Here is an 18351-nt window from a genome sequence, read left to right on the forward strand (position 1 = left end):
TGTAATGTCGCTATCTAGTGGACGTAAAATAATAATGGTCACATACAATATGAAGAGCCGACAATAATTAGTGCTCTATTAATAATAATAATAATTTTCGAGGTGCCTGCTCTTTTTAAGCGCTTTATTATCAGTCTGATTTCTCACTTTTGTTTTTACATTTGAAAACTTTCTCCTCCTTCCTTTGTTAAAATAGACTCAATGCTGATGATGACAAAACATTTTTAAAAAGTAAACACAAACCAGGGAACATTATTGACGATGATGACAAATTTGGAAAAGCAAGATATTCCCCATCCATGGCTTTATTTAAAAAAAATGAATGGATGGATGGATGGATGGATGGATGGATGGATGGATGGATGGATGGATGGATGGATGGATGGATTGATTGATTGATTGATTGATTGATTGATTGATTGATTGATTGACGAACGGATGGATGGATGGATGGATGGATGGACGGACGGACGGACGGACGGAGTATTCAAAGTCTGCAGTCTTCTCCAAAAAAGATTTGTGGCAAAATACATTTCAGAATCTGTTCTTTTTTTTTTTTTTTATTGGTACCAAAGTAAAAGAGTTTCTTTTACTCTATTTTTTTTCCTTTCAGACAGCAAGTGTGAGCTCTATACACATTAGTCTTCTTTCAAAAACACATTACCACGATTTAAAATTGGTGGCGCTGTAAGTCTGGCACGCGCTACGCTAAACAAACTGCGCTACCGGCTTCACAGGAAATACGTTTCTCTTATTTCCGTCGTAAAATAAAAAACAGGCAAGTTAAACGGAAGACCTTTATTTTGAAAGTTGAAATGAAGTTGGTCGAATTCGTTGTTTCATTTGTGACGCTTGACTCTTGTAGAACTTACACGCATTTTTGCCTTCTCGGTTGATTTCCCCTCCAATATTGTGCATTTTGCAGGTATATTAGCTCCCCGGTTGTAGTCGCTACACATTTAATAGTTTCTTTTCATTTTCGGTGGGCAAGACATGTCTGACTGGTGACGCTTTAAGGAAAGGAGTCTGCCGAAAGAGTTTTCGAGTCAGGCCTGTTTGTGTTCTTTCCCATCAGTGCAGCTGGTGGCTAACACAGAAATGTCACTGGCCGAGTATGAGCGACATTTCGACTCGCTCAGTTCCGATTTGGCCAGCGGGTCTGTGCTGAGCGAGCGGTCAACGTCAGCCACGTTTAATGGCGAAGAGGAGAAGTTGCATTACATTCCCATCCGGATCCTCGGGAGGGGGGCGTTCGGTGAAGCGACGCTGTACAGAAGAACCGAGGTGAGCTCATCCTCTCTACTTCACTCCACTTTACTTACTTAGCAACTGTTGTCTGGAGAAAAGATAGTCATCACGTTGCTAGGCAACAATAACAGACTCCATGGAATTAGGGGAAAACTTAAATTATTCTAATCAAATAGATAAAAGTAAATATTCATCCCTGCTTTCAATCCTACACAATTAGATTTATTTTTTTATTGTTCTGCCCTCATAGAAGAGAAATGGTACTGTTAAAACAAAGTGATAGATGTCACATTATAAAGCAAATAAAGAACTCAACATTAATAGGTGACTCATGTGATTTAAAAAAAAAATGCTCATGGAGATAAGCATTATTTGCAGTTAACTCCCTCTTTGTTCCTCAGGACAACTCCCTGGTTGTATGGAAGGAGGTGGACCTGAACTCGCTCTCTGAACGTGAGCGCAGGGATGTCATGAATGAAATCGAAATACTATCCATCTTGGAGCACAACAACATCATTGCTTACTTCAATCACTTCATAGACAAAAACACTCTGCTCATTGAGCTTGAATATTGCAATGGTAAGAGATGCTGATTTTATTGACACCAAGTTTGACCGAAGGCTAAATAACGTTGTCACCACAGGTGGAAATCTTTATGACAAAATCGTCCAACAGAAGGGCAAACTTTTTAATAAGGAGGTAAGAGCAGATCAGATACAAAAGAATCCCCCCCCACACACACACAAATACAAATAAAGCATCTCACACATTTCATCTCTACCATTATATTCTCTGCAGGTGGTTATTTGGTTCCTGTACCAGATTGCTTCGGCCGTGGCCCACATTCACAAAGCTGGCATTTTACACAGGTGAGATACTAAAATAAAACGGTGAGTTGTTTAAGATCCATCATCGCCCTTGTTTCCCTGCAGGGATATCAAAACGCTCAACATTTTCCTGACCAAGACTGACCTCATCAAGCTCGGTGATTACGGTCTTGCCAAGAAACTCGGCTCGGAGTTTTCGATGGCAGAAACGGTGCGTTTGTATCACGCTAGAGTTATAGTTCTTTGGAGATTAACAATCCACGAGTTTTACGAAAAAGATAAGGTTGGGGTGCCTTGCGTGTAATTCTAATGTACTTTTATGTATGTGCAGTGCGTGGGAACTCCATATTATATGTCGCCAGAATTGTGCCAGGGAGCAAAGTACAACTTCAAATCTGATATCTGGGCCATGGGCTGTGTGCTTTTTGAAGTCTTAACTCTTACAAGAACATTTGATGCTACGGTAAGACTCACATGCATGTATTTATTTAAACGCTTTACAAATACCAATGTCTAGTTTTTGACAGGATGGTGATGCAATTTGTGTCTTTGCAGAATGCTCTCAACCTGTGTGTAAAAATAGTTCAGGGAAACTGGACTATGGATGTGAACCGGGATGTTTATGGAGCTGAATTGATTAAGCTAATTTACGAGTGTCTTAATCAAGTGAGTGGATTTGTTTAAAATGGTAAATTAGCTGTACAAAAAAGTCTGCCTCGCTTTCTTGGATGTTACAATTATTTTTTTTATGATTTTTTTTTTTTTTTTTCTGTGACAGGATCCTGCAAAGAGACCAACAGCTGAGCAGATTCTGGACCAGCCGGTCCTCTCCTGTTGCCGACAGTAAGTGAGAGTTAGGTTTTATATAAAAAAACTGTGAAGAAGTATTTGCCCTCTTCTCAAATTGTAACTTTTGTGGTATAGTTTGCCCATAGTTTACCGCACAACAAACATCTGACAACTTTTCTCTCTGGCAGGGAGCTTGCAGAGCGAGTCGCCCTGCTGAATTCTGCAATGAAGAAACCAAAGTAAGCTCATCTTTTCTTCTGTCATCACCTAACTATCATCCTAGGAGTTTCCAATTGATTGTTCTTCGTCTATAGGCTGAGTACAGCCACCGAGACCCCTGTTGCCGTGGTGACCACACGCTCAAGAGAGGTGTATTTCTGGGGCGGAGGCAAGTTCACGCCCCAGAAACTGGACACTTTTAAAGGGGGCAGCGGTGCTCAACATGTATGTGCTGGAGAGAGTCACTTTGCAGTGGTGACGGTGGAAAAAGAACTGTACACTTGGGCGGTAAGTTTGAACAGTCAACCCCTGTATAAAAAAAAACAAAAAACGATACGTGTATCATCCAATGAACGTTTGCTAGCTTAATGCTAACATATAATGCAAAACGCCAATGGGGGGCTAACGGAAATTGTGCACTGTAAAAAACAAAACAAAACAGCAGATGCACTCATTCAGGTGAAGTCCTTAAAATCATGTGCTCCTCAGAATGTTCAAGGCGGCACCAAGATGGTGGGCCAACTGGGGCATGGAGATCAAGCTTCCTATCGACAACCCAAAAGGGTTGAGAAGCTCCAGGGAAAGGCCATCCGACAGGTGGCGTGCGGTACTGACTTCACTGTCTGCATCACTGGTGAGCACGCGACCCACCCGTTGGGGGCATTAGAAATGAACAAACTTGCTTAATAACCGGCTCTCTTCTGCAGATGAGGACCAAATGTACACGTTTGGCTCAGACTATTACGGCTGCATCGGTGTGGAGGGTGTCATGGGCATGCAGATCCTGGAGCCGGTGCTTCTGGAGTTTTTTGAGGAGCGGCCGGTCCGTCAGGTTTCTTGCGGAGACAACCATGTGGTGGTGCTCACCCACAGTGGAGACATCTTCTCCTGGGGTTGTGGAGAGTATGGTATGGACCAGTGATACTGTTACATTTCCACCAACCAAAATGTGTTTTTGTAATTATTATTTTAACCAGTAGATGGCGACAGAAGCCTCTTTGATATACAATACTATCTCTTATTTATAGGGCGACTAGGTTTGGAATGTGAGGATGATTTTTCTTCTCCAATGCAAGTAAGACTGGCGCGAGCGAGTCCCTGACTGTAATCGCTGTTTTGGCATGCGTTGACATTTAATCTGTTTTCCTCAGGTGGAGCTCCCCAAAGGCGCCACCATCTCGTCTGTGTCATGTAGCAGTGACGGAACCTTCTTCTTGACAGACACTGGCAAAGTTCTAGCTTGTGGGAACAATGAATTCAACAAGCTAGGTCTGAACCAAGAATTCTCCGGTCTCAAACACCACCCTGGAGAGGTACTGGCGTGCAATCCAACCAATTATTTAGGAAAAGCCATTGTGTTGATTATTTGGATATGTTCAGAGCACTACGTATTTGTTTCACTCTCACCTCAGGGTTACCAGGCCATCCCTTATACCACAACACTGACTTTGGCAAAGCAGCTGTCACGCTTTGCCATCCATACTATAGCTCCAGGGAGAAACCATACAGCCGCCATTGACGGTACTGTGACAAAAGAACACAAATTTGTATCTGTCGTTGTTGAAGGCTCATCCTTAAAATGGCTTTCACAGAACGTGGTCGCCTCCTCACATTCGGGTGTAACAAGTACGGCCAGCTAGGTGTCAAAGATTTTAAGAAACACCAAGGTGTGCAAGTCCTGGTTGGACCATTTGGGGGAAAGATCGTCAAATTAGTTTCTTGTGGGGATGGCTTCACAATCGCAGCAACGGAGGGTAAGAGCACATACCTGTACAATACTACCGACATGACGTTTGTGAACAGTTGCCATCTTTTTTTTTTTGTAGACAATCAGATCTTCGCATGGGGAAATGCAGGAAACGGGCGACTCGGAATGCCTGCTGACAAGGGATTCGGTTCAGAGGTTTGTCCCGCCATGCCGAGGCCCATCTTTGGATCCCTCCACCACGTGCCAGACCTTTCTTGTCGTAACTGGCATACCATCATCATCATGGGTTCGACATTTCAGATCATCGCCTTGGTGGTGTCAATGGCTTTGCTAGCTTCCTGTCTGATGTTTTTTGTCGCCTCTTTGCAGAAAAAGTGCTCAACTCCAAGACCATTCGCTCGAACAGCAGTGGATTGTCAGTTGGTAGTGGTAAATAGATTTTTTAGTTCTCGCTTTAACGTTGTGTGGAAGCTTATACGGTAAACACTGTTTGCTTGTGTGTCAATTGTAGGGATTGGACAGGATGGTTCCATAGCCACCGTGGATCTGGAAATGGAGCCGGGTTCCGAGACGGAGTGTCAGGACAGGGGCCTCGGGGGTACTGTGGAGGTTGATCTGGATGCTTGCAATTTGGAAACGCCAATGATGTCGATGGCAAATCAGACTGGAGACAGTTCGTGTCCTCTCTGGCTGAGAAAGGTTTGTTCACAATCCTAACTGTACGTGACCCTTCTTTTTGTCTTTCACATAAATTCACATGAAGCATCTATTGCTGATTATGCCTCCTACAGGAGCTTGAGGATGCTGAGTTTATCCCAATACCTGATGAGTCAGATATTCCTCCAGACGAGCTGCCATCTTTCTCAGAGAGTACCACTCTGCCGTATAATGAGCTGAAGGACCTGAAGGCTGTTGCAGCAGCTGTCAGCAGTGAGCATGACCTATCGGTAATGCTAATGACCATGTTCTTTACTCTCTCTTTGACTGTCTGAAGTCTGAAGATGGCCAGACATTAAAACAAATATATCTCTTCAAATGCAATTTCAAAACTTCTAATGCTGTCTTGACAGCCAGGCTCTTTTGCCACAAGAAAAATCCTCCAGTGCCATTGATGACGTCCCCCTATTGAAAAAAAAAAATGGTTGCTCTATTCTGCTCAAACTGCAAAATTAAACGTGTGCCCTTTTGAGGCGTCATAATGTCAAGGTGGACTCTTTCCACAGAGCACGCGAGCAAGCGATGACAAACTTAACGGCCTCGAGGAGGCCGTCGTCTTCAGCCAAGGGGACTCGATCACGTGCTGCAGAGCAAGTAGCGAGGTGGCAGAGGTAACGCACCAGCCCGCGACAAGTGTCAACAAAGTCGCCTTGTTAACACAACAAATTTCTTTCACAGCTGCGAGAGATGGTCACTCAGCAAGAGAAGAGGATCCAGATGCTGGAGAAGCAGGTAAGACTGCAAGTTGCAACATAGCATAGATGTGCCTTTGGCTGCCTGCAATAAAAAGCCATCCTAAAATGTCTCGGAAAGTCAGGGAGTATCTGATGTGACCACCATCATAAGGTTGATGTGTTATTCCCACCACTGTTGTAGGTCAATGACCAGCAAAAGGACAACGAGAGATTGTTGGCAGCTTTCAACCGGCTATCGCTGCTGGAAACTAGGTGTGACAATAACGGCAACCATTGCGACGGTCACGTACCTGACGATGGGGGAGCAGCACGAGCATCTGGGTTCACACCGCATGGGGGCAGACCTGCAGGGTCCAGCTTATGAGGTCCAGCTTGCTAATGCCCTTCTCAATGGGGGATGTGACGAAACTCTGCATTTTCGGAATTCATCAGGCCGGTGAATGTGAGAATAGAAAACAACTGCCTCACATACCTTAACAAGCCTCTCGTGTTGTTACATACGGTATTTAACAAAGTGTGTGTTATTTTATTGCATATGCACAATTGTTCTCGTGCACATGTTGCACACAGGCTTCCTACAGACTGACATGTTGACTGGGTTCAACATGAGGCGTCAGACAATCTTAGTGTTATTCCATCCACAATGTGAATCTCAAGTCCTCGTTTTACTGGCAACCGTTGTTTACTTAAAGTGATGTCACCTTGAGGCTTTAGTGCTTGCATGTTGGCGGCTATCATTCAGCAGAAAAAAAAGAAAACTTATGAGCGCAAATGTGAGGCCTTGAACCAGATCGGTTAAGTGGGTTTGTTTATGATTAGGCAGAAAAAAAAAACTTTGTAGAGCAGAACCTGAAACAGGACCTTGGCAGAAGACTGCGCTCACTCTTGAGTGCACTTGTTTGCTTGTCAATAGCGTAAATGCCGTACTCAACAGATAAAAGAATTGTAGAAATCTTAGTCATTACAAAATTACCAAAGTTGTGTGTCACTGTCAGACTGTCATCTCCGTTCATTTATCAGAATGTTTAAAAAAAAACTATTTAATTGCCTTATCCTCACTAATATGCGATATTTGAAACCCCAGTTCTTATGCAAATATGTTTTTTAAAATGTGCATGTATTCTTTTTATATATCTGGTGAAACTACTGACAAGGTAGCTGTAGACAGTTTCTCTTAGCCATTTGTGTGGCTGGCTAAATCTGCCACATTTATGACGCAAACACTTGAATCGTTTTATTAGAAGGGGAAGATTTTTTTATTTTATTTGCAACCTGAAATAGTCAGCAATCTTTAGTCAGTTGTTTTGTATAAACTCACGAGATCTATATTTAATGTACACTTGGTCAATTAACTGTCCACTGTAAGATGTGTTGTCTTAGCATAATGCAGTGTCTTAAGCTTTTGAAACCAAAACCTGTATAAATAACTTGTTTGTGTCTTACGACATATTTTTTGACAGCTTTAAAATGTCCCGGAAAGTATACATATGTCTTCAAGTATATGTACTGTGTAAAATACATAAATATAATTAAACCAAACACCGGCCTTGCGTGTGTTTCTGCAGACTGGAGATTAAAACGTCGATTTTGACCAAATAATGCGGTTCAGTCTCGACTACGTGCTTGTGCTCACGTTTGTTGCTAGGATACCGTCGCTTTTGATTGACGTCATTATCGTCACTTCCGGAAGTGGATTTCACCGCAAATCCCTCAATTGTTTTTAACGTCCAGTCCATTCGAATAACTTTCAGGTGAATATTTAATTAGCAACAAAGCAACCCGAATTCTGCGTGTTTATGCATGTAAAGACATTTGTTCAGATTTTAGACAATATTGCATGCTAGCATGTCGCTGCACTGCAACCTATGTATTATGGTTAAAATATCAATCAGTGTCGTGTTTTTCTATATGCAGCATGACAGACGGAGAATTGATTTCTGTGGATTATGAAGTGTTTGGAAAAGTGCAAGGGGTGTTTTTTCGGAAATATACACAGGTACCTTTTTAGTGCGTTATGCACTTATATTTTGTAGACAGATTCACAAATGCATTGTCACGTTTCGTCAAGAATGCACGTTTCCCTTGCCCCCCTACGCATTTGCACATATACATAAATATATAAATATCTGACCTCAAAGAAAATATAGACAAAAATATCTACTGTCATTACGATTTACAGTGGATGTAAAAATGTCAAATAAATAAGTTTAAAGAATAAATAGATTTTGTCATTTGATGTCATTTGTTTATGTACAATCACATTCATCAAGAGGATTGTAGTATTACTTACATTTCATATGTAATGTTTCGCGTGCAGTAAAGTTGGTCATGTTATTTGACTGTCAAATGATCTGTTTTTCTGTTGGGCTTTGCAGACCCAGGGCAAGAAGCTCGGCCTTGTAGGTTGGGTCCAGAACACAAGTGCGGGAACTGTGCAAGGGCAGATCCAGGGCCCACGCAAAAAGGTGATAGAAATGAAACATTGGCTCAAATCCACTGGGAGTCCCAAATCACAGATTACCAAGGCAGAGTTCAAGAATGAGAAAACAGTTGTCAGTCTTGATCACTCATCTTTTGACATTGTAAAATGACATGCACATTATTAGTCTACAAGCAGTTATTTATTTTGTCTGACCTTTGTTGAAATTCATTATCTATCATGTATTGAAAAGGTGAATATTCCTTACATCCACAGTATCTGGAAAAGCTTTCATCAATAAAACAAAAAACGCAGTTTGTTTTTTATTTCTCAATTTAAATTAACTATTCATCCCGTCCAGTAGGTGGCGCGCTAGGACAGGGAGGCCATTGGTTCCTTCCACAATAGCATGGCAGTCGGTTAATGTTTAGCTTCCGGTGTTGACATTGTTTCATTTTCCGTGAGTTGTTTATATTTTGTTTTTCCTTTATTTTTAATTACCAATTTTTGACAGCACCATGAATACGCCACGGTCACGACTAGAGGACTCTAAATAGACTAGAGGAAGCTAAATGGCGACGGCGAAATGTCACGTTTGAAAACAAGTGAAAATGTACAACCGGGATGATTAAATGTCTGTCGGAAGACGTTCGGGTGAAACTTCGCTCCGGTGTCGCCGTCCCTTCTCTTCAACAATGCGTCGAGGAGCTCGTCCTCAACAGTCTCGACGCCGGGGCGACGTGTGTGGGTGTCCGGATGGACCTGGAGGCGTTCAAGGTCCAGGTTATCGACAACGGCGCCGGGATGAGCGCAGAGGACATGGCATGTGTAGGCAACAGATATTACACAAGCAAATGTCACTCACTTGGTGACCTGGATGATCTCAGGTATTATGGCTTCAGGGGTGAGGCCATCGCAAGTGTAGTTGCCATGGCTACGCTTGTAGAAATCTCATCCCGGACTAAAAACACAGGCAGGACACTTGTTAAGATGTTCAAGAATGGCAAAGCGATGGATGTGTTCGAAAAGGACATTACTCGACCAACTGCTGGAACCACAGTTATCATTTGCAACTTGTTCCACAACACGCCCGTGCGCAGGAAAAGGATGGACCTCGTCCTGGAGGGTGAGAAGGTCAAACACCGGGTGGAGGCCATGTCTCTGATGCACCCCACTGTGTCCTTCACCTTGCGCAATGACTGCACGGGCACCATGATAGTGCAGCTGCCCAAAGCCAGAGACACCTACCACAGGTTTATCCAGATCCACAGCCTGGCTCGAGCTCAGAAACTGGGAGAGATCCAGCACACGCGTGCCCAGTTTGAAGTGATGGGTTACCTTGGCAGAGAGGGCCACTATAATGCTAGCTTGCAGTTCTTGTATATAAATGGCAGATTGCTTCTAAAGACACGCATACACACGCTGCTGAACTCGCTTCTACGTAGATTTAGCAGTCCAACTCAGAGGAAAGACAGCCCAGAAAAAAAGGCCGTCGTCAGGAGCCCCAAGCAGAAACGCTGCCAAGACCTCCACGGAATATATGTAATAAATATTAAATGTTCCTATTCGGAGTATGATATTTGTCTCGAGCCCGCCAAAACCCTAATTGAGTTCAAAGACTGGGATGGTGTTTTACTATGCATCGAAGAGGCCGTAAAAGCTTTCCTCTGCAGGGAGAACTTGGTTCTCTTCCAAGATGACTTGCACAATGCATCGCCAAGGTTGTTTAAAGTGGATAGCGTGGCGCAAGACGACACCCGTGTTGACCACTATGTTAATCCCGCCTCCATTTGTCCATCGGCGCCGACACTGGCGTCGCAATCCGTCCATCGCAAGCACGAGACTCACATTGCATCCAATGTGCTCGAAACAGAAAATGAAGGACATGCTGATCAGACTAGACACGACCCTGTTGATGTTGCCAAGGAAGCGGAGCCCACGTTTAGTAAATCTCTGGACATTGAAAAGGAGATAAGGTTATCTCAAACAACTCAAAGTGTTCATTTGTCACACAGTCAAACAACTCTTGTTCCACAGGATGAAAGGGGAGAAGAAAAGCCAAACAGAAAGATTCGTGCGTTATCTCCATTCATTCACAAATGTCTGCAGGAGGCTCCCCAAAACAGTAGGACGCAATTTCATCATCAGCCTTCAAGACACAAAATCGCCCTTGACACACTCCATGATGCATCTTCACTAAGAAGCTTTTCTGATGCCGTCCCCTCAAAAGTTCCCAAAGTGGTGGCTCAGGAGTCTGGATCGCTTGATGAGTTCAGAAGAATTTATGGAAAATCTGTGAAAAAAAATCCTACCTTGCTGGAGAGTCAGGTTAATGCTCAAATAAGTCAGCCAAACGTAGTAGAAGATGCCCAGAATGGTTTTCTTTCCCGGAACCAACAATTTAAGATCGATGTCAAAGAAACCAAAGTATGCAGACAAGATGGCCCCCAAAGCTCAGCTCCTCAGTCTCAGTTAGTGTACACCAAGCAAAAAGGCACTTCGGAAAAACTATCTTTAGCCGGTAAACTTAACCACCTGAAAAAAAAAGACACAGCAGCACCTAGTTGTGCTTCTCCACATAATTCCGGCCTCACCAGTACCCAAGATTGCATTAACAATGGCCTTGAGGCGGACACCACCGCCGAGCCCAGTGATGAAACCACGACGGCAACATCCACCGACTGGCTCGGTCACTTTGATACCCAAATGGGAAAAATGGTGTACATCAACAAAGTGACAGGGCTTAGCAAATACGAGGAACCGCCAATGGAAGAAACGCTAGCCCGCTGCACATCTGATATCACCAACATGGCTGTTAGCGTCGTCTCTGAAACGGGTGAGTCACTAATGGAGCTCCAGTACAAATGCGATCATCCTTGTTTGACAGAAATTCAGACAGATAGATATGAAGGACATAAAAAGTCTAGACATCCTTGTTTCAATAATAGTTTTTTTTATGTAAAAAAAAGAAAAAATCCACCATTAATGTGACCTATGACCTATACAAGTCAGTTTTTGACAGGTTAAGTAAAATTCAAACAACTCAAATCACCTTTATTTCTATTTGTTGTATTTACTGTATGGTACTGTAGGGACGGAATACAGGTGTTACCCGTTCCAAGCAGAGCTAGTTCTTCCCTTCTTGCCTAAACCCAGAGGTGAAAGAGTGCTCATCGCGGGGACAGATGACGCAGGTACTGAACCACTGAGTCAAAGAAAGAGTGCTCATAAATTGTGCTGCATAAGTGTGCCTTTGTTGTTTGTCTGTTTTTTTGTCAGGTGACAATGTCAAGACCTCCAACTCGCTCTCATCTTTGTACTCAAAGTGGAGCAACCCCGTGTTTGTGCGTCCTCCAGAGGTAAGCCGGTGTCTATTTCTGATTGCATTGGATCTTTTTATTTTTAATACTGGTGGTGTCTTGTGATAAAAGGTCGGAGTGGATATCTCAAGCGGACAAGCTAGTGGGCTTGCCGTTAAGATCCACAACATCCTGTTTCCGTACCGCTTCTCCAAAGACATGATACACTCTATGAAGGTAGGTCCTAAATTTGAGGATGTATTCTCAAGTAAATACTTTATCCACAATTTATTATAATAATAATACATTTTATTTATAAGGCGTCTTTCAAGGCACTCAAGGTCGCCGTACAGACATAAAATAGCATAAGAAATGACCGAATTTTTTTTTAAAAATTAAGAGTTCTCTGGTGTCTTGAAGGTCTTTGTTGTTCTTCGATCAAAATACATAAATTAAAATGACAAGTTAATTTTAAAAAAGAGGGTTTTAGTACCATCTCCTAAATAATCCAGCAAGCAATTTACATTTGCAGGTGCTCAATCAAGTTGATAACAAGTTTCTTGCGTGCCTTATCAATACAAGTGATGATACGCAAAGCAAAGGTACGGAAGATCATTTTAGCTTTTTTAATGCTTCTTTGTTGTTATTGTTCCTCCTCTCATATTTATTTGGTTTAAACTCTCAGGGAATCTTTTAGTACTGTTGGACCAGCACGCTGCACATGAGAGAGTGCGTCTTGAAAACCTAATCGCAGGTACGGAACAAGACAACATGCTACGCTCAATATACAACAGGTAAGTGATACTCCAGCGCTGCCATTTCAGATTCCTTTGAAGGCGACCCAAACGCACCCGGCGAGAGACGGTTGTGTTCATCCACAATTTTACCGCCTCTGAACATCCGTGTGACAGAAGAGGAACAAAGGCTGCTCAGGTGAATATTTCTACAGGTGCCACACAATAAAGGGACACTTTATTAGGTACACATGCCAACCTCATAGGGCTGGGCAGTATGGCCTTAAACTAAAAAGAAAATCCTTCTGTTAGGGATTTAGAAAACATATTACAAATGAAGTGCTTCTCCTGAACTTACATTTTTTGGTGTGAATTCAGCCAACTTCAAAATGTGTTTCATTTTCACTCTGACTGGGCATGTGGGTCAACGCTACATGTTAACAGGCAACGTTTGTTTTCTCAACCAGGTCTTGTCAGGTTCATTTGCGGAGCTTGGGCCTGGAAGTGACATTCACACTTGGGCATGATGACCACGTTCTCGTAGGCAAGGTGCCCATTTGTTTCGTGGAAAAAGAAAATAATGAGCTTCGGCGGAAGAGACCGTCGGTTATCAAGCGTGTTGTTGAGGTATGGCATTTGTGTTTGGCATTTCTGTTTTTTAACACCGGAGTGTTAAAAAATAAATAAATAAAAAATCATTCAGATGAATGACTCACCAGGGTTTGTGTATGTGTGTGTTTTTAGGATTACCTTCAAGAGCAGATGGAGGTAAAATTGAAGCGTCCACACTTTGTTTAAATATTAAAAGGACTGTTGAACCTCCCAAGGTTGAACTGATTACTCCAAATGAAGCTCTTTTTTTTTTTTTTTTTTTTTTAGAAGCCTGAAAGTTCTGTGCTGTCACTCAATAGTTTCTCAAACTATTCATAATGCGTTTCACCTTGAGGAGAAAATAATGTTTTTTTCTATAGGCATGTTGCTCTTTTTTGTGATGAGCAGATGTGCGTTTTGTGCCAAACTTGCCATTTAAAATTGTGACATAACTATTCAGTTCAACCTTGATTTTATCAGACCGGAATAAAATCTCACCAACACGTGAGGGAATTATGAACAGTTTGAAATCGTAGTCAGTGTTAGTACCAAATCTTTTTAAAAAAAATGGCATTCAAACAGGGGTGTGTTGACTTTTATCACCTTTAAGAGGTTGAACTGTATTGTTTGTGTTAGTTACTCCGCTCCACAGGTACTGTGAAAGGAACCCTACCACTTACGGTGCTGAAAGTCCTCGCCTCGCTCGCGTGTCACGGTAAGGTTAAATGATCGTCTTCATCATCATTTGGCTCCAAGCATCAGACTGGAAAAGCCCTGCCCATTCCAACAGGCGCCATCAAATTCAACGACAGCCTGAATCGAGACGAGTGCCAAAGCTTGGTTGCGTCCTTGTCGTCCTGCCAGCTGCCCTTCCAATGCGCCCACGGCCGCCCATCCATCGCGCCGCTCGTCGATGTCCTCCATTTGGAGCCCAACCAGAAGGTACTGGATTGCAGAAGTGCTCTTAAAAAGTGTGCCCGCCAGACACATTTGACGATGACTAGGCATTCTTGCCCCCCTCTCCTCACAGGAACCTCAGAAACCCAACCTTGGAAAGTTAAGAAGAATGTACAAAGCATGGGTACTATATGGGAATAGGTAATTTTGTGGCAACTTCATGAAATCATTTTTTTCCTAATGTATTTGTATATATATATATGTGTGTGTATATATATGTATATATATATATTGTATTCTGCGTGTGTTGAGCAAGGTTGTGCATTTTATGAATCCCTGACAAAAGATGGTATGATAAACAATGACTTCTCAAAATTACAGAGTGTCTTAAGAGCATGTGAATGTACACGTGCGCTCGTACACTTGCATGCACTTAAGGTCACCAAGTGAGATGTGTCACCTCTTAAAATAATCTGGATATGACACTGCACTGTAATAACCACATTTTAAACTGAATACCCTTCTCATAACTTTAATTATCTCAGAATGTCGGAAAATATAATGGTGTACCAAATATTGTATATGTTGGTGGGCCAATTTAATTTGAAATAGTCCATTTATGGTCATGATACAATAAAGACATAGTGGTAAACTGGCCAATTATTTACTTGTAAACACGCAGATCTTGTTTATTTTATGACCTTGTTTATTTTACGACACACTTTGCCTCCAAAAACCATTAAATATGTCGACCGAGAATGAAAACAGCAGTCTGTCCTTGTGGAGGAGGAGGATGCTCGCCTCCTCCGCCTGTCTTCCATTCACGTGACTCCTTCGTGCACGTTTCTCTTCTCACTTCAAAACAAATACAATGTCTCCGTTATTTTTCATTTAAAACTAAGCAACAAAGCGAATCCATTATCAAACAGTGTTCTTCGCCCCCATAATTGTCTTGGAAATGATGGCTGGGAAACGTGCGGATTGAATGACAAAACGCACCCAATGACATTCCTGAACAAATGTATGGTCACGTGTGTATTAATAATGCACGCCCCCCCCCCCAATATAAAGCTGTCATTTACGTTTACAATCGGCATGAACGTATCTTATCAATCACCAATTGCAGACGTATGATGATGAAACTTGAGACAAAGCCCCATCGTCAAAAACACGGGACCCTTTGTTGATTCTCAGTCGGAATCCCCCCGCAACTCTGACAATGGTACAGTCTTGGTTCATTCATAAAATTGTAGCAGGGCTCTAAAGGAGGGGCTTGCATCCAGCTCGTCCAGTTACCAGGTAGACTTTATTACCTGGACGACTGAACCTCGGCTGGCTCCCAAGAAGCATTTTTCTCTTTTTATTTTTGAAATTATTGAGTCAACTATTTTGGTGTGTCTTCGTGATGCTTCGTAAAGAGAATACGCCAGACATGGAAGTAGAGTCTCCCACCTGCCGGGCGGACTCTCCCGCCGGGATAAGGTGCCAGGAGACGGCCGAGGGGGCGAACTCTCCTGCCTCCTCCACATCCTCCTCTTCCTCGGGGGACAACGCAAAGGTATTAATGGCTCTTTTGATTGAGCGTTTAACACGCAGCTCGTGTTAAGTCGCTGTTTTTGTTTGAGGCACAAATTCTAATTAAATCATTTTGACACATTTTTATATCTATTGTTTTTCTATGATCGAAGTGGCAAATTGTGGGTCGTGCTTTTCTTTCTTTTGTCTTTATTTTGGTGCGTGCTCCCAAGCTGTGGCCCAGATGCGAGCGCGTCGATGCAGAGGTTCATTGAGAAAAAAAATAAATCCATTCAGGAGACTCCACAGCATCCCTGCGTCAGCTCTGACGTCATCGGCAATGATAAAGTCAAATATTGATCGGGGGAGAGGGCTATTTCTGTTTGGCTGCATGTCAAGGAACAGTTAGTCCTTCAGAATTACAGCCAGATCAATTGAAGCATGTATTCCAAATGAGGGTCGATTTCATTATAGATTATTTATTTATTTTTCCAGTCAGGTCGTCTCCTAAAAAAAAATTCTGACTGACAATGGAATCTTCCCCAGACTTTCTTTCAGCTCAAGGCATGAAATAAAAATCGAATTGGTAAATATTTCCGTTTATTTTTCCACCTCAGGACATCTGCCAAGACCCAGTATTTGTTCCGACCGTGACTGCAATCTCCTCCAGCCCTGATTTCCAGTGGATGGTCCAGCCTACAATCATCACATCCGTTTCCCCGTCTCCAGGTTGCGAGCCAGCCAATGAGCCGAAGAGCTCTCGCCAGGCAACACCCATAAGAGAGAGCAGGAATAAGGGAAAGAATGCAGCGAGGAAAGCAAAAGCAGAGCAGGTATCGGGTCAACTCACAGCATGCAATGCACATTTTCTCGTGCCCGGCGTTGTGCACGCTCTTCCTTATAGGCACTCCATTTATATTCAGGTCACAGCGAGTCTGCAACATTGGTCTATTTTTAGACACGTGGCTACCCAAACATGCTTCGTGCCATTCTCCAGAGGCTGCATTAATTGGCACTGAGATGTATCGCAGACTTTTGGGGATGAAAGTGGCTTGATTCTTGGAGGTTCTCACTCAATTGTTTTCTCATTGTACCAGCTGTCTCCAGAGGAGGAGGAGAAGAAGAGGATCAGGAGGGAGAGGAATAAAATGGCTGCTGCCAAGTGCCGCAACCGCCGGAGGGAACTGACGGATACGCTGCAAGCTGTAAGTAAACAAGTACGAGTTTACTCAACTGTCATTCGCACTCACTCAAGTATGAATGTGGTATCGCCAAAAGGAGACGGACAAGCTGGAGGAGGAAAAAGCATCCCTGGAGACAGAAATCGCCAACCTCCTCAAAGAGAAGGAGCGTTTGGAAATCATCCTGGCCACACATAAACCCGTGTGCCAAGTGTCCGAAGATATGGAGTCAGTGTTCCAGGATTCCGCCGGATCCCTTGAAATCCCACCAAGTCCGGAGGAGGAGCGGCTCCCGGACGACGGCGTGCAGGAAGCTCCTTCGCTTCAAGACATGGACATCCCCAACGATCCGTCCGTAGCCATCTCAGGGAACTCCAACATCCTGTTGTGTGCCAGCGCTGAAATCAGCATCTGCGATCTGGAGCCTTCTCTGGACATTAAGTCGGGGCTTCTGGATGCTATGCTACCCACTTTCGGGGATAAGCCACCCATGGAGACGGCCCGTTCGGTCCCGGACATCGACTTGAGCGGCTCTCTCGGGGTCTCAGACTGGGAGACCCTGTACAAGTCCGTCTCCAGCGACCTGGAGCCCCTCAGTACTCCTGTGGTGACCTCCACTCCGACCTGCAGCAGCTATCTGTCCGTCTTTACCTTCTCCTGTCCTGAGTTGGACTTGCTCACAGAAGGACTGGACAACCATAAAGGAGGAGGCGGAGGAGGAAAAGCCGAATCTGTCGATCATCTCAACTCTCCAACTTTGCTGGCCCTATAAAGGGAGGTGATGCGTGTCACTTGTTTCTCTCTCTTGCAGGTTCTGGACTTTGGATCCCAGAAGTGAGCAACTCACATGTGGAACTGTGTGTAAGCGGTAAGGCTTTGAGGATGACTACATTTAAGAAAGACACGTATCCAACAGTGTGATAATGTCGCGCGGCGTCCACTTTGACAGAAGCGAGCTCTCCATTCAAATGCATGCGGAGAAGTCTCCAGATCATTTTCAAAACTTATATACTGTACAGCATATCTATCAGTATATATGATCCGTTACTAGATCTAGGATGTAATGTGGAATTTAACGTGTCTGTATGGTTTTGTGTTTTAGTGTCCTGATTACTCTTAATGCCGTACTCACACACACGAAACACTTTCATCCATGCTTACCTCAATGTCACCGATTGTGGTTTTGACCTCATTGTTGAGAAAGTTTTCCATGAAAACATCCAGTGCTATATACTATATATCTATCGAGATGTAACTTATGATTTATTTTTCTACCTGTCCGATTTTGTTAAAGGAGAGATTGAGCATTGAGTGCTTATCTATACTGTTGAATAACAATAAAAATAAATTGTTATATGTGCAATACCTGATTTTTGAAGTGGTGTTGACAAAATAATTTGTACAAATAAAGATATCTGAAAAATCTATTTTAGCAATAGGTACAGTAAACAAGTATTTCCCATTACTGAGTACTTTTGTGGCTCATCGGTGCTTGATTGGAGGAGGAGCGTG

General features: G+C 43.1%; 4 protein-coding genes across 7 annotated transcripts; all 4 read left to right on the top strand.

Moving 5' to 3' along the window:
- The first annotated feature begins 843 nt into the window (after window positions 1–843).
- Window positions 844–7742, top strand: LOC119116427 (serine/threonine-protein kinase Nek9). 4 transcript variants are annotated; one of them, XM_037241766.1, is made up of 23 exons: window positions 844–1284; window positions 1650–1827; window positions 1892–1947; window positions 2047–2117; window positions 2181–2286; window positions 2407–2538; window positions 2631–2741; window positions 2854–2918; window positions 3053–3103; window positions 3179–3371; window positions 3573–3717; window positions 3791–3991; window positions 4112–4158; window positions 4235–4402; window positions 4496–4604; window positions 4676–4837; window positions 4910–5077; window positions 5161–5220; window positions 5303–5490; window positions 5583–5738; window positions 6015–6119; window positions 6187–6240; window positions 6385–7742. In XM_037241766.1, the coding sequence occupies exons 1-23, from the start codon at window positions 1099–1101 to the stop codon at window positions 6565–6567; spliced, it is 2895 nt and encodes a 964-aa protein (XP_037097661.1). In that variant the 5' UTR covers window positions 844–1098; the 3' UTR covers window positions 6568–7742. The 4 variants fall into 4 exon arrangements, with proteins under 4 accessions (XP_037097661.1, XP_037097664.1, XP_037097662.1 ...); XM_037241769.1 differs by having other exon boundaries at window positions 5161–5214; XM_037241767.1 differs by having other exon boundaries at window positions 4235–4396.
- A 133-nt stretch (window positions 7743–7875) lies between these two features.
- On the top strand, window positions 7876–8936 carry acyp1 (acylphosphatase 1, erythrocyte (common) type). Its single transcript, XM_037241791.1, has 3 exons — window positions 7876–7954; window positions 8118–8199; window positions 8579–8936. The coding sequence occupies exons 2-3, from the start codon at window positions 8119–8121 to the stop codon at window positions 8792–8794; spliced, it is 297 nt and encodes a 98-aa protein (XP_037097686.1). The 5' UTR covers window positions 7876–7954; window position 8118; the 3' UTR covers window positions 8795–8936.
- Window positions 8937–9017: 81 nt separating this feature from the next.
- Window positions 9018–14902, top strand: mlh3 (mutL homolog 3 (E. coli)). The gene is made up of 12 exons (XM_037241765.1): window positions 9018–11458; window positions 11715–11816; window positions 11902–11981; window positions 12054–12158; window positions 12454–12523; window positions 12607–12675; window positions 12746–12854; window positions 13123–13282; window positions 13400–13423; window positions 13883–13961; window positions 14037–14188; window positions 14277–14902. Exons 1-12 carry the CDS (start codon window positions 9247–9249, stop codon window positions 14346–14348), a joined length of 3234 nt encoding a protein of 1077 aa, XP_037097660.1. The 5' UTR covers window positions 9018–9246; the 3' UTR covers window positions 14349–14902.
- A 481-nt stretch (window positions 14903–15383) lies between these two features.
- Window positions 15384–18264, top strand: fosaa (v-fos FBJ murine osteosarcoma viral oncogene homolog Aa). The gene is made up of 4 exons (XM_037241780.1): window positions 15384–15701; window positions 16276–16491; window positions 16756–16863; window positions 16937–18264. Exons 1-4 carry the CDS (start codon window positions 15549–15551, stop codon window positions 17609–17611), a joined length of 1152 nt encoding a protein of 383 aa, XP_037097675.1. The 5' UTR covers window positions 15384–15548; the 3' UTR covers window positions 17612–18264.
- The last annotated feature ends 87 nt before the right edge of the window (window positions 18265–18351 follow it).

The sequence above is a fragment of the Syngnathus acus genome, chromosome 22 (assembly GCF_901709675.1).
Source record: "Syngnathus acus chromosome 22, fSynAcu1.2, whole genome shotgun sequence".
Classification (NCBI taxonomy): Eukaryota; Metazoa; Chordata; class Actinopteri; order Syngnathiformes; family Syngnathidae; genus Syngnathus; species Syngnathus acus.

Coding starts and splice junctions, on each gene's coding strand:
- mlh3 (XM_037241765.1), top strand. CDS start 9,247: ATGATTAAATGTCTGTCGGAAGACGTTCGGGTGAAACTTCGCTCCGGT. Junction 12,524..12,606: donor TGATGATACGCAAAGCAAAG/GTACGGAAGATC, acceptor TTAAACTCTCAG/GGAATCTTTTAGTACTGTTG. Junction 12,855..13,122: donor GAGGAACAAAGGCTGCTCAG/GTGAATATTTCT, acceptor TTTCTCAACCAG/GTCTTGTCAGGTTCATTTGC.
- acyp1 (XM_037241791.1), top strand. CDS start 8,119: ATGACAGACGGAGAATTGATTTCTGTGGATTATGAAGTGTTTGGAAAA. Junction 8,200..8,578: donor TTTTTCGGAAATATACACAG/GTACCTTTTTAG, acceptor TGGGCTTTGCAG/ACCCAGGGCAAGAAGCTCGG.
- fosaa (XM_037241780.1), top strand. CDS start 15,549: ATGCTTCGTAAAGAGAATACGCCAGACATGGAAGTAGAGTCTCCCACC. Junction 15,702..16,275: donor CCTCGGGGGACAACGCAAAG/GTATTAATGGCT, acceptor TTTCCACCTCAG/GACATCTGCCAAGACCCAGT. Junction 16,492..16,755: donor GGAAAGCAAAAGCAGAGCAG/GTATCGGGTCAA, acceptor TCATTGTACCAG/CTGTCTCCAGAGGAGGAGGA.
- LOC119116427 (XM_037241766.1), top strand. CDS start 1,099: ATGTCACTGGCCGAGTATGAGCGACATTTCGACTCGCTCAGTTCCGAT. Junction 1,828..1,891: donor TGAGCTTGAATATTGCAATG/GTAAGAGATGCT, acceptor TTGTCACCACAG/GTGGAAATCTTTATGACAAA. Junction 6,241..6,384: donor TCCAGATGCTGGAGAAGCAG/GTAAGACTGCAA, acceptor CCACTGTTGTAG/GTCAATGACCAGCAAAAGGA.